Genomic DNA, 17,912 nt, shown 5'->3' on the forward strand with positions numbered 1-17,912 from the left:
GAGGTTGCTCCTGGTGAGATGAGGGCCCTAACGATTTTTAGAGGTAGTTGGCTAGCAAGTACCTAAGGTCCAAATACAGCAAACTGGGTGTGGCATGAGAGAGGAAGGCCTGAGGCTGGAGTGATGGAGCAGGAATCCTAAGACACAGGTGCAAACACCTTCAGACCAGCACAGGCTAAAGCTTGGGTCAGAGTCTCAGGCAAGAGCTCTCAAAGGCCTCAAAGGCAGGACCAGTTTTCATCTCAGGAGCCTGGTAAGATTAGTGGTAGAAGCCAGAGAGCCTCATGGAGCCCCAGCAGAGGGACCAGCAGAGTGGCCCTCTTGAGAAGTGAGATCAGCATGGGCTCTGGGAAGGTAGGGTTCCCATGAGGCTCAGAAATGTTGCCAATTCCAATTTTTATCTCAGGTCATTACTGTGGACATCTTTGTTCAAATTTCAGATACCCAATTTAAATGCTGTCATTTTAATTTTGTAACCAGGCATTCTTGCACTTAAAAGGCAAATGGTCTCTGAAGTCTTAGGGAATTTTACTTTTTCACATCGCAGCCAGTTCTGGTTACCAGGAAGCAAAGGAGGGATTTCCAGGCTCAGGACAGAAGAAATGCAGGACCAGGACCTCTGTGTGCCTCCAGAGGCAGAAGACACATCTTCTGCTCTTGCCACATTTGACAACAATGTACCAGGTGATGTGGGCATCCATGATGACACCTAGCATGCACTGATTGTTAAGCCGGACCATAAGAAACGGCCATTGTTTGTCTCACACCAACCATAGTGATTCCCTAGGATTCCATTATTCTACATGTTTTAAATGATTTGAACACATTTCTCTCTCACATTGACCTCTAGTATAGAAACTGGACAGTGCGCCGGGCGGTGGTGGCGCACGCCTTTAATCCCAGCACTTGGGAGGCAGAGGCAGGCAGATTTCTGAGTTTGAGGCCAGCCTGGTCTACAGAGTGAGTTCCAGGACAGCCAGGGCTACACAGAGAAACCCTGTCTCAAAAAAATAAAAAATAAATAAATAAAAAATATACATAAATAAATAAAAATTAAAAAAGAAACTGGACAGTGCTATTAAGCCACTGTGTAACTGTAGCCAGAAGCTTAAGATGTAGCACTCCTCAAGCCTACAAGGCAAGACACGACTTATGCCCAGGAAATCTGGTACCCTGCCCTTTCTGGAAACCTGATGCCACCATACTGGGTTGAGACTGGAAGCCTTGACAAGCTCTGCAGCAGAGCTGAGGCCTCCATTCTCAGGTGACATCATTCAGATGTGGCAGGATTAGCCACATTCTAGCTAAGGATGGCAGCTGTTACCTTTCATCCTCTTCAAAGTCTAACAAACATCATGAAGCCTGGGGATTCAGCCAGTCCCTTTAAAGGGTCAATCACTATGTGAGATCAGGGAAAGCATTACACTGCATTACTGAAGCCTTCTTTGAAGTTGGGTTGACATTTCTGTGTGTTCTGAACAGTGATAAGTTAGAGACTCACTCAACCAGAGCCTTAGGCCAATGTAGCTCTGAGCTCAGCCTTCATTCCTGAAATGTCCACCTAATCCCATCTGGCCTCTTGTCTCTGTCTCTTTGATCATGTGTGATCCCTAAGGCTGGGTAATCTCCCCTGAACTCCATTTTCATTATGTCATTCCTGGAACTTAAAGCAGCTTGGCATTATGGGAATTGTTCCAGGGAATGTGTGACTTTGGCATTTGAAGAGCCATTGCTTAGCCTGCCCTCACCAGGACACCTACAACCTCCCAAAACTCTCATGGAGCTGTCCTCTCTGTCTATCCAGCAAGCCTGCTCTCTTAGAAATGGCCATTCCACACCTGGAATCCCCCTCCCTGCATCCCTCAGCATTCTCAATACTTCCTGTCCTACAGTCCCAGTTCAATGTGTGCACATTCAATCCGTGCATGTTTCTTAGAGCCCCTTCTCAGCCTTCCAGCAAAGAGATCTCAGTTCTCACAACTCTTGAGGATAGTCTAGCACTCACTTACTCACTCACTCTCTTGCACTATGTAATCATCCTATCAAGTAAGTTACAAAGGCCCTAGGGACAGGGATCGTATCTACAACATTCATTTCTTCAGCATGCACAGAGCACTCACTTACTCAACTCTATGTACTGAACTAAAGAGACACAAGCCAGACGTAGTTCTGAGTTGCCAAGGGCTGATGGGTCATTAGAGAAAGATGGATGGAGGGCATAGACAACTTCTACTTTTGAAGGTCAGAAATGAAACACTGTCCAATGGTATGGCTCACCCTCAGTATAAAGATCATCAAATAACATGTAAGATTTGGATAAAGTCATCTCAAAGAGCTCTAGTGGGTAAAGGGGAGAGACACTAGTTTATCTGAGAGTAAAGACTGAGACTTCTTTGGAAGACAAGAGTATTTGTGCTGAGTCACAATGATGTGGACAAATGCAGCAAGGAAAGGGCGTTCTGAATACAGGCAACATGGAAAACGGCACGGAGGTAAGAGTGGACAGTTGGCTAGACAGATGGCTGGAGCTGAGAGTGGAATTGTGAGCCCCATGGTGTGTATACTGAAGCGTCTAGTGCCTGAGAACAGGACTGTATTTAGAAAATATAACCATTAAAGGTGGTCAAAGCACAGCCATCAGTATGAGTCCTAATCTGAGAGATTTGAACATAGAGAAATGCCAAGGATGCACACTCAGACAAAACATCACAAGAACACAGTCAAGAGGTGGCCATCTACAAGCCAAAAAAAAGGGGGTGGGGGGGGCGGGCTTTAGGAAAAACAAACCTGCCAGTGCTTGCAGTTTAGAATTCTGGCTTCTACTGTAAAAAAAAAAAAAAAGTAACTCTCTGCTGCTGAGGTCACTGCATCTTGGGTGACTCACCCTGGTCTGAACTGACTCACACAGAATGATCTGTGAGATACCGGAGTAGCCAGAGTAGAACAAAGGACAGCAAGTGGGAAGTGAGAACACAGACGCCTTGTGCTGAAGTCTTGTGGTTCTCACATATAAGGAGCCTGGGTTTCTTCCTGGTGATGAGAGGAAGCTTTTGGAGGATTTTAAGGGAGGAGATGGCAGAGTCATAAAGCATTTCTATGGCTCTGGAGCTCTCCAGCAGCATTGAGACAGGGCAGGGCTGATGGCTGGAAGGAAGAAGGTTTGTATATCATGGTCAAGACCCTGCAATGGCACCCAGCATGCAAACGGAGGAGGCAGGCAAGCAGAAGCAGGGTCACATAGATGAAAAAGTTTCTAAACATGGATAGAAGACTCAAGGGGAAAGGAGAGTCCACAGATGGAGTACTTCTGTGGTAGAATGGGCAGTTGTGGGGGAGGGGTGTGGGGAGAGGATGTCCCAGGAGAGGAGGGAAGTGGGGAAGGATAGAGCTCTCAGGAGATGAAGGAATGGGAGGAGGTTGGAACTCCCAGGGAAGGAGGGAAAGGGTGGAAGGATGGAGCTCCCAGAGGAGGATGGAAGGGAGGAGGGAATGTGGAGCTCCCAGGTTTCCACCCTGGAGGAGTGTGTGGACCTGAGTTCTGCCCTAAGAGGTAAGCATATGCATGGGATGGCACAGCCAGTGTGTGTGACATAGGGAGCCAGGAAATGATTTCAGTGGGAAGCTGAGCATTTACCTCTGAAGTAACAGTGAAACAGGTGTGCTGGCATTGGAGTCACAGGAGCCTCCAGCTCCAGGGTAGGAACTCTGTGGCTCTCCACAGTCTTTGCTATACATAACAGCTCCCTCACTCACTCCATGACACTGTGGCAAAGAACAGGCACTCATTTGTTTGAGTCTGTCCCCAGAAATACCTTGGAAAATGCATCTCTCTGAACATGACAGGTACACGTATCCTTTGCTCTAATGGGAAAAGCCCACGGGGACTCCTGCTGCCTCCAAGGTGACTATGTATGAGTTGCCATGAGATCTCAGATCCTTGTGTAGCTTCCTCCTCTCACTTCTACTTTCTCTTCCATTTTCCCTTCCTGGGAATACTTTCTAACACACCTGACATAATCTAATTTCTGGGTCTTCATATGGAGAAATCTTAAGACTGATTTTTGATAACATCACTTTGGAAGACCCTGTAACTAACTGGGAACGTAGTCCCCTGAGGAACATCAAATGTGGGACAAGAAACAACTCTGATATGACCAAAAAGGAGACTGGTGGCAGGAGCAGCAGCAGGAAGAATCCTTGCTTCTGGCACAGAAGCTGGAGACAGATGTTCTCAGGACTTCCCAACGGTGTCAAGGGAAGTAGAGGAGTAAAGCAAGGAAAGAAGGGAAAGATGGTTATAAAATGTGGTGCAATCAGGGACGGGCTTAAGGGGCAAGTCTTCTCTATTCCCAAGAGAGCAGCATGCAGACTCCAGATAACTGGTGCTCCTTAAAAGGGGAGTGGGTGATTAGATGAGGGGGTGGCACTAAGATGAGAAAGGTGAGCATTTTTATCTGCTAAGGGTGAGGAAAAAGAAGAGTGTTTCTGTGGATAACTGAAGACAGAGGCAACAAGGAGTGAGGAGGGTGCTTGTGGAGGAGGGCTCCAAATGCATTCACATTGGGCAGGGGGCCCCAAAACAATGTCTGCCCAAACAAACAAAACATATTTGCCCCTTTGATAATCTATAATCTTAGCACTCAGAGAGCCAAAGTCCTAGGAAGAATACAGCAGATCTTGGATAGCAGGAAAGCATATATCCACCCAAAGCATCAGTTAGGGGCTTTTGGAGGAGAGCCTTCCTCAGGCTGGCTTGTGTCATTTTGCCAAGTGATATGTCTGTGCACATCACAAGAAAACTGCCAGTTTCTTCAGAAATTAGAAATACCAATTTTAAGAAAAATTGAGAGGTGAAAACTTACAGGAGAATGGAGGGTCACGAGAAGAGTTTTAATGAGCATGCTCCATGGCTTTAGATTAGAAGCTGGGAGCTGAGGCACCATGCAAATTTGCAGATGGCTTGCACTTTAGCTCTGGACAGAATTACAGTGTGCTTCCCACTCCATTATCAGGGATGATGTTTCTTTCTGTGGCCTGTGGGTAAGGCATTACTATGGAGGTAGACAGGATGCCTATGTGTATCTAGCACTGTAGCAGCTGTGGAGGTTCAGAGGAGGAGTTCCAGCAGCTTCCTGCTTTCTTAGCTTGAGCATGACTTTAAGAATTAATCCTCAAAAGCAGCAGTAATAAATCACAAACAATCAAACAACAACAACAACAACACAAAGCAACACAAAGCAAAACAAAACACAGAGGTTTCTTCAGACTGTGCCTTGTGACTCTTCCACTACTTGTGGCTTGTCAGAAACCATTAACTAAAAGCACTTAAGAAGGTTTGTGATTCAGCTGTACTGAGAGTTGAGGGACTGTGAGCCTTGCACAAGTTCCATAGCATCTGGGTAGTGCTGTTGCTGGCCTGAGAAAATTGGCAATTCTGTCTAGGGCTGGCAGATGGGTGAGAGTGTGAGAGAGCCACTGGTGTCTCTGATAGGGCAAAGACTCTTAACAGCCAACACACACACTATCATGGACTTAGAATATGACCCCTAACATTTGTAACCCAGGGTAAGTAATTGTGCTTCCAGAGCTGTGACCACCTTAGAGGCAGGAAGGAATGTATAAGAAACTGTTGGAGCCCATGTGAAATTCATGGCAAAGTCAGTTGAAGACTCATTGGATGAAATCAAACATCAGTCAGATGTAAGATGCACAGGATATAAGATGCATGGTCCAATACTGGGAGTATTGAGGGTGCCAGCAGCTAGTCACGCGGTACAGACAGGTAATCCCAGCACTCTAGAGTGGAGGCAGGAGGATAGCAGTGCAAGGACAGCCTGGACAACTTACTCAGACTCAAGATTCTTACTAATTCTGGTTTTAAATGGTGGGAGTATACTCCAGTGGCATGCATGCAGTGGCATGGGTGTGTGTGTGCATGAGGTGATAACAAAATAAAGTCTCAAATTCCTGGTTTGTCTCCTCTTACTTTGTAATTCTCTACTGTGTAAAGCCAGCAAGATGCCATTTTCTTTGATGAGGTGATTGGTGTCACCCACACACAATTCTTCAACGTATGGCCTAATGACTTGATTTTTTTTTTTTTTTTTTTTTTTTTTGGTGCAACTGCAGGCAGGGCCGTGGAGGGTGTGTGTGGGGTGGGAGTGGGGGGGAGAACAAAGTGACAGCAGTGACACTTTGTCTCTAAGGCTCACATGGCTCTCTGTCCATCTTTCAAGATGGTGGAGTAGCTTGACAAAAAAGACATTATCTCTGATCACTGTGTTGTTTAAAGGAGTTCTTTCTCAGGGTCATTTGCATAGTAAAACACAATCTTAGAACAGGTTTGTATGCTCTTTCTTTTTTCCATGTCAGTAACTTGAGGTTCTCTGGACTCATTTTAGGGAGGACTATAGGAGACAGGACTAAGTTGAAGCCAATCAAGTAATTCCTCTGCAGTGCACATGCAATGGTGACTTGTTCTCTGTATCTGTCTGCAAAGAGTCCTTCAAATGCATTGTTTTCATCAGCCTAAATTTAGGACAACACAGTTTCTGAATATTAAGACAAAGAAAAATAAAAGCCACAAAAAGCCTTCTAGTTCAAGTATCTAATATATTCCTAGCTCCTCTCACTATGAAAAGGACGACTGCCTGCGAGTGGGTAGACCACAGCTCCACAGAGGGCAGGGGTGAGAAGGGGTCCCAAGGGGACAGTGTAACTCATTTTACAAACTGGAGACATTCTGTCAAGATGATGTAGATGCCTTCTCCACACCAAAGGACCATGACCACGCAGAATCCCCGCCATCTGGGAACTTAAACACGGAGAATGGAAAGGGTCTCTTAGTTTGAGAAGCTGAATCTGGGGATGAAGCATTTACAGTTCATACAGCTTGCCCTTAGCTGTGGTAGGACCTCACACGGCCTCCATAGTGATGCCTCCTGAGCTAGCAATGCCAGTTCTGCTCATGGCAATTGCTCTTCACACCTCCCTTGAGTGGCTACCCTCTCCACATCACAGAAACAAGCATGGAACCCAAGGCCACTGGCATTCCACACATTTCTATCTTAAGGTCATATTTCCCAGGGGCGTCCAACATGAACCATGCTCACCTTCACTTTCTCTCATAACCTGGATACCCCAGTTCCTTCCACATACATAACTATTTACCCAGGGTCCTTTGCTGGACCATCTGACAACTTTGCTTGCTTCTTCCTTTCCTGGGTGCCTGAAGTATACTCATGTGAGTCAGAATGAATGATCTTTCCTATAAGTGCCTGCCTTCCATTGATTTCCTATCTATACGCAACATCTCAAAGTCAGCATGTACAATAACAGAGTCTTTATTCAACACCTGCTCTTCCATCTACATAAATGTCATCACCATCTACCCAAGCACCCAATTCAAAGCCCCAGGCATTCTGCATACTCGCTGCCATTGTCTCCATAGACCATTCAGTAAGCATCTGCTGGCTGTGTCTCTATACACAACCACATATTCACATGTGTGTGTGTGAGTGACACACACACAGCTCTCAACTCCACCAGACCTTCTTTCTTTACTGCACCTCTGCTCTCTCTTCTCTGTCCCTTCTACACAGGAAACAGCAGGTGACCCAGTATCCCTGCACACCAGAGACTAGCAGGCTTCTGAAGAATGTGAGGTAAAGCCCCTCTTGATTCATGGCTCTGCCATTTCTGTTCCCAAGGCACAACAAAGCTCTTTCCAGCCTCAAAACCTTTGTATTCATCACCCTACCAGGCTGAGCACATGCCTAGCTCAGTCTTGAAGCTCTCTAGTTAGTTCAGAAACCATGGATTGAACCTGTTACATTGCTGTTTACCACCTATGATGGGCTTGGGCTTGTTACATTGCTCCTGTTAAGTGGAAGCTCCTTGAGAGAAGGCATTGTGTGGCTGGCTCGCCAGAGGTTGACTAAGGGAAAAGATGCAGGCACAGTGGCCCAGAGCGGAATGGTGGAGCTTCTGGTTCCTGGCTCCTGTCTGGCTATGCTTTACCACTGTTGCCGCAGTTTCTCCTAAACAATGGATGAGTCAGCCTGGGAGGCGACAGTTATCACGCAGACAGGGAGCCTGCCTTGGCAAGGGCAGCAGGACACAAAAGCACCACCAGCCTTGCTCCCAAGGGTCTAGCAGCTTGGTCTGTTTCTGCTTTGGTTTTGCCTCCCAGCATGCTTCAGGCCCTGCCCAGGAGCAGGTGCTTATTTAAAAGCATCAAACAACAGCAGAAGTACCCACAGCAGGCCCTGCCCAGAGGGAGCAGGTAGCCCTCAGGGAGTCATGTGCAATGGGTTGAGAAAGGGGTAATTCCTAGATGGGCCACCCTGCCTACTACTGCAGATTCTAAACACTTGATTCTCCTCAACAGGGGCTGGATGGAAGCTTCTGTTGTTGTCCTAGCAACCTTGGTGCTCCTGAGGCTAGACAAGAGGCTTCAGGTAAGTATTTATAGCACAAAAGCACCAAAGGAGAGAGGACAGAACTGGGAAAACGGCATGAAGTAATCCTCCAAGTGCCATGTGCAGTCTGCGAACACCACCCAGGAGCTGCTGTGAGTGCAGAGCGCAGTGGCGGTTTCCTGCTGGGTAACAACTGAACAAAAGGCCCATTGACATGCACATCTGTTAGTACTAAACGCAGAGCAGTCAATATTTTCTTACACATTTCCCCTCTTTGGCTTTAAAGGGTTACTGTCTGCCAAACTGTTGAACCCTAACCTTTTTCACGTCCACAGTTACCACATAAAGTGACTATTAGAACTTCAAGTGAGGAATTTAGTACCGGAAATGGCCTCATGCTGGTTATTTCTTCTCTCTCTCTCTCTCTCTCTCTCTCTCTCTCTCTCTCTCTCTCTCCCTCTCTTTCTCCTCTCTCTCTCCTTCCCTCCCTCCTGGAATAGAGAGATACTAGGAAAATTTCAAGAGGCAAATCAAAACTCACACACCCTGTAAGACTTAAAAGATAGCAATCACATCCCTAGTGTGAAGAACCCAAGCCCTGCTTGATTTTAAAAGCAAAAAGTAAGGGAGGGAGGGAGGGAGAGAGGGGGAGGTGGTGGTGGGAAGCATTGGTGCCTTACCTTAACACCTGCATTCCCTCTGGGGAGTTCCGAAGCTCATCCTGTAGGCGATGCCAGCGCAGGCAAGCCCTCAGCTCTTGCTGCTCCAGGGCCTCATGGGGGGGCAGCTGCGTGGGACACAGACACAAAAAATGTGCACAGCAGTCATGTGTTGGTCAGGTTTTCCTCAGCAAAGGACTTGCTTTGTTTCAGTGGGGGACAATTAGAGCCTACCCTGCTCCTTGCTCTCCATCAAAAGAGGCCAACGTGATCCCCTGAGTTCTTCCAAGGAGCATCAGGTAAGTACTGTACAGCCCCTATGTTGATGGTGCAGCCAGCCCTGACTTTTGAGTCCCCAGCCCTGGAAACTACTCCAGTCCAGAATACTCACCTGAAACAGGGTCTTCCCCATAAACCATTTCTCCTTTGATTCTAACCAGCCTTCCTTCCCTGCCTTGTGCTTCTGCATGGGGAGGGGAAAGGCCCCTCCACTTACCTCTTATTTTTCCCAACCCTCAATTTTGTTAAGGACTGTTTATAGTGGAGCTTGCTAATGTAATCCAGATGACTCTGTTTGCATAGATCCAGAAAAAAGTATTACTGTCTGGACTCAATTTGGAGGCAGGGGAGGCCATCACACTGTTCCACAGAGTCAGAATTGGCTGCTGTCACATGGATGTGCTCACAAGGCCACATGGCTGGGATCTCCATAAGAGAAGCCAGGCAGTGGAGTACACTGCAAGGAGGGAAACATTCAGATCTGCAAACATTTCTAGGAATTACTGGTCTCTAATAATGCATTCATCACATCTCTGTGTAGGCCCTGGGTCAGGATGGAAGACTGTACTACCTTGGAGGACACTAATATCATGCTGGGGACAATATGCAGCTCAACAAGGGCCATGGAGCAGCTCTTTGTCAGTAGGGATACAAGGGGCCAGGAGGCCTCCAGGGTAGGTGGTGGTGCCTAGGCTTGCAGGGACAGAGACTTCAGAGAGTGAGAGAGTACCACTGGCTTGGAAAGAGCATGATGTTCTTAGAACACAGTGAGGGGTATAGACAGGTTGAGAGCAGACAACCAAGGCAGGATGGCAGAGTTGCAGCGGGGCCAGAAGATCAGTAGGCTGATCCACAAGATATGCATATGAAAGAGTGAGCTTATGTGAATGTATTTGGAGATAAGACATTCCAAAGGTGATTATAGTTAAATGAAGCTATTGGGGGGGGGCGGGGGCGGACTTTCAGGGCTGTGGTCAGGAAGATGCCAAAACTCTGTCTGTCTCAAGAGTGGAAGAATGTTTGTGTGAGACTCAAGTGAGGAAGCAACCATGGGGCAGCAGCAAGAGCAAGAGGCCACCACAAAAAAGCAATCCTGTTGGTCCCTGGATCTTGGGCTTCCTGTCAGCTTCTTGAGCTGTTACTTCTGCCACAACTTCTGGAGTTTGATTATGACAGCCCAAGTAGAATGACCTATATCTGGAAGGAGCACAGACTTTATCCAGTCAATGAAGGTAGTATAGCACTCAACCTGGCCAGTCAACTCACTTTTCTCCCCAGCTACTGCTCTTAGAGACTGCAGCTTCCCCCTCAGTCTGTAAGTTGACGTGCTTTGCTGTGCACTAAGGCTCAGTGCTGCAGTACGTGTCTCCATTAGCCACCGCCACCACTGCACTCTGTCACCCTCGTCTCTACTGGAGCTGCTGCAGCCCAGAGAAGAGTCCTACCCTTGGCCCTCATGCCCCTCTCCTGCAGGAAGACATAAAAGAAATATCCATCAGGCTGGGCCTTGGAGAACAGGATTAGAGTGATAGATGTTCTCTAGAAACCATCCCAAACCCTCTGGAGGACTCTAGAAAACTGTCTGCCCAAAGGGCATTGGCATTCTTGTATGTTGAAACTACTCCATGTACTGGGGCAGGTGATGTGAGGCAGCCCCTATAGAAGGTTATGTGTACAGGAGTAGTGGAGAGACCACAGCAGCAGACAGCTTCTCCATAAGGCTTCCTGGCCTCTTCTACCTCTGAATGTGCGTAGTACCTGGCACTCATTTGCTCTTTATTTTGGTATTTCTTCTCCCCATCCATGGACTGCTTCTCTTAGCCATTACCTTCTGGTCCCATAGGTCGAACATAGAAAGGCCATGGAAGGCATGTTGGCAGCTGAGAGATGCAGGTCGGCCTGCTCTGTCACTTGGTGAAGAGATGCTCAGGATGGAAGAATCAAGCAGACAAGGCATACGGCAAAAGAGGGCTTTCTCTCTAAAATGAAGTCAGAGACACTATGGGATGGCTGAAATTAACTCAGGAGTTCCAGTCTGCTTGTCTTAGTGGGGAACTGCTTAGGGGAGAGATGAAGATGAGGCGTACTGATATTCACCCTGTGCAGAATGCCAATGGGCTTGGGATGGAAGCAAACAGGTATTTCACACACAGCTTCCATGTGTCTAGAATGTGTTAAGGTCACTCACACATTGTCCCATCCAACTGATGAATATGAACCTTCTTAGACCTATTTCCCCAAGGGGAAAACCAAGGTCCAAGGAAGCTATATATCCTGCTTGTACTCAGAAAGCCAGTGATACAGAGAGCTAGGACTCAAACCTGGTCCAACTCAGATCCTAGCTGCCCTTTCAATCAACTGGGTAGTTTCTTTGGAGTGGGGTATATAGTTTGGTACCTGCTAGCTCCATGTGGGTAGAGGACAAGAAGACAAGTGAGATATTGTGCCACTGTGCGATGGCACTGTCTCTGTAGTGAGGATAAAAAAAAGACACACACAGCAGAAGTGACAGGACTCCAGAGTCCAGCAAAGCTGTGTTGGGAAGTTTGAGGTATGAATCAGTTTAATAATAAGAGATGGGGCCCCAAGCCAAAACACAAGATTTTACCAGCAAGATTGTTCTTGATCAAAATCAAACAGTACGAACAAACTTGGGAATTTTAGAAAAGTGCCAAGAAGCCCAGGGTGGCAAGGATGGAGACCATGAAGAAAAGGAGTGGCCTCAGGATCAGGAAGTAGACGGAAGGTAGGAAACGATTCTGCAATCCCATGCTCAGGAGAGCTCAGGGTCAAGGTTAAAGTGGAGGCAGTGAAAGTGTGTGTGAACTATGCTTTTCATACTAGAGATTGAGTCCAGGCCTGTGTGCTAAGCAGAGGCACATGACCACTGAGCGGACATTCTCAGCTCTTGAACATACAGGTTCAACCTATAGCCTACAGGATAAACAGAAGCATGGCCGCTGAGTAGAGATTCTCAGCTCTTGATTTGTACAGTGGATAAAACGTTTGCCTTTTGTGTTTTGTGACAAGGTATTAGTCAAGCTGAGGCCAGCATTGAGCTCACTGCATAGCCCAGGGTTCCTTCAAAGCTGTGGCAATATTCATGTTCAAGCTCTCCCACACTGGGAGTAAAAGTGTGAGCCACTACCCCTGGTTTATAACATTTTTTCCTGAATTTTGAACATCACCTAAGAATTTAGAAACACTGAGTTTTCTAAAACACTGAGGCTAGTTGTTCCAGCTACACTGAACCTCCCTCTAAACATGACAACTGACTGTGGTGGAAGTGCACAGGCCAGTTTGTCACACCACCTAGTCCACAGCATCAAATGCCTTGTCCTTCGTCCAACAATATCACCCCTGATTTTCATTTCATTTTTTTTAGGGGAGGGGGTTGAGATGGGGTCTTGTTATCTAATCCTGGCTGACCTGGAAGTTATAAAGACTAAGCTGGCCTCAACTCCTGTCCATCTTCCTGCCTCAGCCTCACCCAGTATGAGCCACACGCACTACAGATCAATACTTGAATCTGATTATTTAAAAAGCCCATAGCAAGGGAAGGGTACTCACATAAGTGCAAGTCCAGTCTGGTTTACATAGCAAGCTCTAGGCTGCCTGTCGCTACATAGCCAGACCGTGTCTCAAGACAAAACAACAACAACAGAAACAAAATAAAACATGCCGTGTGTTTAACACTCAGGATTATGCAATGCAGGAGTCTGACCTCCTTCATGCCTCTGCTCAAACACATCCTTAACAGGGGTCTTCTGTGACTCCATGGTCAAAACAGCTCCCCCCACTCTGTGTAAGGTCCCCCACTCTGTGTGAGCTCCCTCACTCTGTGTGAGCTCCCCCACTCTGTGTGAGTTCCCCCCACTCTGTGTGAGCTCCCCCACTCTGTGTGAGCTCCCTTACTCTGTGTGAGCTCCCCCACTCTGTGTGAGCTCCCTCTCTCTGTATGAGCTCCCCCACTCTGTGTGAACTCCCTTACTCTGTGTGAGCTCCCCCCACTCTGTGTGAGCTCCCCCACTCTGTGTGAGCTCCCCCCATTCTGTGTGAGCTCTCCCACTCTGTGTGAGCTCCCCCACTTTGTGTGAGCTCCCCCCACTCTGTGTGAGGCCCCCATTCTGTGTGAGCTCTCCCACTCTGTGTGAGCTCCCCCACTTTGTGTGAGCTCCCCCACTCTGTGTGAGCTCCCCCACTCTGTGTGAGGCCCCCCATTCTGTGTGAGCTCTCCCACTCTGTGTGAGCTCCCTCACTCTATGAGAGCTCCCTCACTCTGTGTGAGCTCCCCCACTCTGTGTGAGCTCCCCCCACTCTGTGTGAGCTCTCCCACTCTGTGTGAGCTCTCCCCACTCTGTGTGAGGCCCCCCACTCTGTGTGAGGCCCCCTCTCTGTGTGAGGCCCCCCTCTCTGTGTGAGGCCCCCCTCTCTGTGTGAGCTCCCCCCTCTGTGTGAGCTCTCCCTCTCTGTGTGAGCTCCCCTTCTCTGTGCCCCCTCTCTGTGTGAGCTCCCCCTCTCTGTGTGAGCTCCCCCACTCTGTGTGAGCTCCCCCACTCTGTGTGAGCTCCCCCTCTCTGTGTGAGCTCCCCCTCTCTGTGTGAGCTCCCCCACTCTGTGTGAGCTCCCCCACTCTGTGTGAGCTCCCCCACTCTGTGTGAGCTCCCCCATTCTGTGTGAGCCCCCCTCTCCTCACAGTACTTATCACATTGCTGTTTCCTTTTGTTGTCTGTTCAATCTCTAGATTGTGAACTTGAAGGGAAGAGACTTTTTACAGAGATTTATTCAGCAAACATAGTATTTAGTGCACTCAGCATATAACTATTAAATGAATAATGAATGAATGAATGAATGAATGAATGAGTGAAAACAGAATTTGATTTTGAGCAGGGAAATTCTTTGAACCCACCTGCTGTGCTTCAGCCCAAAATATATCTTCCAGATGAGTGGCGAATCCTTCACTGAGCCACTCCTCTGTCCAGTCTCGGGCCCCGATGGCTAGGCCAAACCAGGAGTGAGCAATTTCATGGCAAAGACGGGTCCCACAGAGATGGCTTGTGTCTGTTAAGGTGCTCTGAGAGAGGAAGATGATGTGTGGGCTGCAGATAATAGGAGAGAAAACACGTGGAGTCCTGTTAGCACCTGTCCCTGTGGCTACTCAATGGGGCGGCTTAGCCCACAGAGTCTGTTATTACTGTGTGCATGCTGGATCATGATGGATAGATGCGGCTGCCATGCTTTTAGACCTAAATCAAGTGGCCGTTTACGTTTCTGGCAGCTGTTCAGGTTGCTGTTTCTGCCAGCAGTTGTCTTTGTCATCAAGCTGCTATTACCTGTAATAAGTGTAACCTGCACTAAGTTTTATACTGAAAAAAAATTACAAGGCAATGGAAACATTTACTATGAAATCTGGACTGTAAAAGAAGAACAGGTGTGAGAATGTGGAGTGTATGCTGTCATGAGAATGATCAAAGAAGTTGTTCGGCCAAAAATTCTTGCAGCTCACAAGCAAATCAGGAAGTCACGCGGAAGGCCAGGAAAAGCCGAAAAGAATAGAACCCCAAATCTTCCATTTCACACTAGAGCTGACTGTGGAGTTAACAACCAAAGGGGAGACTCCAGGGCAGCCCAGAGAAGAGCCCTGTGCCTGTAAACAAAGACTCTCCATGTAAGCTTCACGCCCTTACAGACTCATGTGACCAGGGCACCTTGAGAGGAAAAGGTGGGCACTATCCCTCCCAGGGGGTGCAAATAGCCCAAGGGTTGACACTAGATGCCAACTCATCTCAGTTTCCATAGTTTCTTCTGTGACTCTAAATGCAATGATTAAAACTGCAGAGATGACGTGGGAGGAAGCGGCTGTCAGAAAGATAGACAGACAGAATCTTTGCTTTGCTCCCACCTTCAGCCTTTAGCATTTATCTAGAACTTGTTGATGTCCTTCCTAATGAAGAATTTGTTCTTTAAAAACAAATCTGTCAATTAAAACAAGCGAGTTGTGAGAACTCCCAAAGTAAGGAATCAGTTCCTTCTTTCAAAACCTATTTGTTTGCCATCATGTCAGCTCTGCACAAGCCAAGACAGCAGCATGCAGATTTTTGGTCCGCCCCCACATCCCCCATTAGAGAAAAACCCCACCTATATTTCTCTTGCACAATATCACCCATTCAACTCAGAGAACTAAATTGCAATCTCGGGAGTCAGGACTGCCAAAATAGACAGCTTTCATGTGAAGTAATAACAGGGCAGGCACGCAAATGAAACAGCATCTGCCAGGCTTTCCGGAAAGCCCACAGAAACCCCACATATTAAAGCAATGTTGAGGCACTGAGGAAAAAGGGGTGCGGTGCAACAGGTACCAAGAGTCAAAGAGATTACTAGCTCAGACAAAAATGTAAGAAGGCAGGCAGGGAGGGACGCTCCCAGCACAGGAGCCAGTGTCCCCTTTACCTTACCAGGAAAAACAAATGGCACAGCCTGGCATTCTCAAATGAATGACCCCTGGCTCTGCCAAGTGTGATGCTACATGAAAAGCCACAGAAATGCACAAGTAAATAACATTCCAGACATACTGCTGGCAGCAGTACACCCGTTAGCTAAAACAAAACAGAGTAACTTCAGACTGAGCAGGCTCATCTTTGGAGATGGTCCAGTGCCACTGTGACAGCCATGGCCATGTGGGCAGAGATCAGACAGCTGAATCTGGCACAAGCCAGGAAGGTTCAAAAGGGGACACGTGGACTTGTAGGGGGACTGCCCCTTACTGGGGTCCATTGCTTTGTTTCAATGGAGGCCCATGTGAATGACTATTCCAGAAGAGATGGAAGAATTCACAAGAGTGGCTGGTGGGGAGTGAGCTTCATTTTTCATCTTTCAGTTTGTTCCCTATGAGCAGTCATCTCCACCAGACGTATCTCCTCACCTTCCTGAGCTCGGGTGCCTCTGGGATGCACTTAAGATGGATCTATAGAGATCCATCTCAAGTTCCTGTTTCCCAGTAAACAATTTCCTTCTTCCCTGTAGGGAAGGAGGAAGTGTGAAGCAAGGCTGTCTAACATGTTACCGTAACCCTGTTATCACTCAGAGCTCTCCCAATAACAATGTCCATGTGGGACCCTGCTTTCAAGCTTCCAATGGCTACCCTCAAGGGTGTTAAACACATTTGGGACATAAGGAATGACCACGACTTTCCTCCCTCTTTCTGACTCTGAATGTCAGAATTCCTCAAGGCAAGTAGAATTTTTAAAACACTGTTTTCCTCAGTAGCTAATAAAGAAAACAACATACCTCAGTTCACTTTGAGGATCAACAGTCAATGTCCCCTTGTTAGCAGGTCCCTTAGCACGGACAGTACCCCACAACAGAGAGCTTTCAGAATGACTAGCCTACCGTGACCTTGCTGTGCAAGGCCCACTCCCAGGTACACAGTCCAGTCCTGTATTCTCAGACCCATGCATCTGGTTCAAGCTTCCCTTCTGGCAAAACCCCTGTCTGGAATTCTAATGCCCTGGAAGAGGGATCATCTACCTCAGGGAAGATAATCACATTGCTAACATCTTCATACTAAGAGGAAGGGTTTTGTTGTTATTGTTTTGCTTTTTAAAATCATAAGTCAATGAATGTATTATGAGAGTTATGCAGGATTGCCATCTTAAATCTCAAAGTAACAGCCCTTATCTTGAATTCTCTGCCACATCCTCACTGCTGTAGATGTGTGTGTGTGTGTGTGTGTGTGTGTGTGAGAGAGAGAGAGAGAGAGAGAGAGAGAGAGAGAGAGAGAGAGAGAGAACAAAGAAGGACTGAAGGGTCTGACTCCAGGGACAGGAGCTGACGGTAAGTGCACTTATGGGCAGGCCTAGAACATTCAGAGCCTCGGCAGATCTATGCTCTTCACTTTCCCAGCATGCTGGAGGCCACTCCTCTGCAGAAGCCAAGTACACTAGATGCCTGATGCTTGTATCACACCCAGCCTGAAAACTCTCTCTCTACTGCTCCTTAATGAGACCCACCCAGCCAGATTAGAGTGTTGTGTCCATTAATTTAAAACATGCCTCCAGCAGAGAAGGAAGGAGGCCTTTGTGACTCCCAGAAACTGCTCCCTTCCTGAGGGAGGAATTCAATTTGGAGAGGAAATGGAGAATTTCATCAGATCTTAAGTAGGAGCTAGTGTTTGATTTATTTCTGCTTTTTTCCAGGGAGGCCTGGCCAGCAGGGCCCCATCCTGCTGCTGAGAAAGAGAGAGAGAGAGACAGAGAAAGAGACAGAGAAAGAGAGAGAGAGAGAGAGAGAGACAGAGAGAGAGAGACAGAGACAGAGACAGAGACAGAGACAGAGACAGAGACAGAGACAGAGACAGAGAGAAGCACACATAGCAGCTCAGCCCAAAAGCTCCAAGCCTCAGCACCAGGTCACAGCCAGCTGAGTGGCTGGGTCCTGTGTGGAAGGTGGGAGGTGTTGTGGGGGATGGAGGTGTGGGAGATGGGATGAGGAATGGCCAAATGCACTTCTGCACAAGTGTCATGGAGACATATTTACTGAGCTTGAACTTCTTATG

At 47.5% G+C, this 17,912-nt stretch overlaps 1 protein-coding gene across 12 annotated transcripts in view; it reads right to left on the reverse strand.

Annotated features, from left to right (window-relative positions):
* Aopep (aminopeptidase O (putative)) overlaps nucleotides 1-17,912 on the reverse strand; it is a 305,721-nt gene that overhangs the window by 114,401 nt on the left and 173,408 nt on the right. For all 12 annotated transcript variants that reach the window (XR_013111995.1, XR_013111994.1, XR_013111996.1 and 9 more), the window contains 2 exons: nucleotides 14,268-14,457; nucleotides 9,101-9,207 (listed from right to left, as the gene is read on the reverse strand). Coding sequence is in view for 6 of the 12 variants with exons in the window: in XM_076938857.1 (XP_076794972.1) it covers nucleotides 9,101-9,207; nucleotides 14,268-14,457 (297 nt within the window). In the remaining 6 variants the exon portion in view is untranslated. The remainder of the gene's footprint in view (nucleotides 1-9,100; nucleotides 9,208-14,267; nucleotides 14,458-17,912) is intronic.

The sequence above is a fragment of the Arvicanthis niloticus genome, chromosome 8, assembly GCF_011762505.2.
Source record: "Arvicanthis niloticus isolate mArvNil1 chromosome 8, mArvNil1.pat.X, whole genome shotgun sequence".
Lineage (NCBI taxonomy): Eukaryota > Metazoa > Chordata > Mammalia > Rodentia > Muridae > Arvicanthis > Arvicanthis niloticus.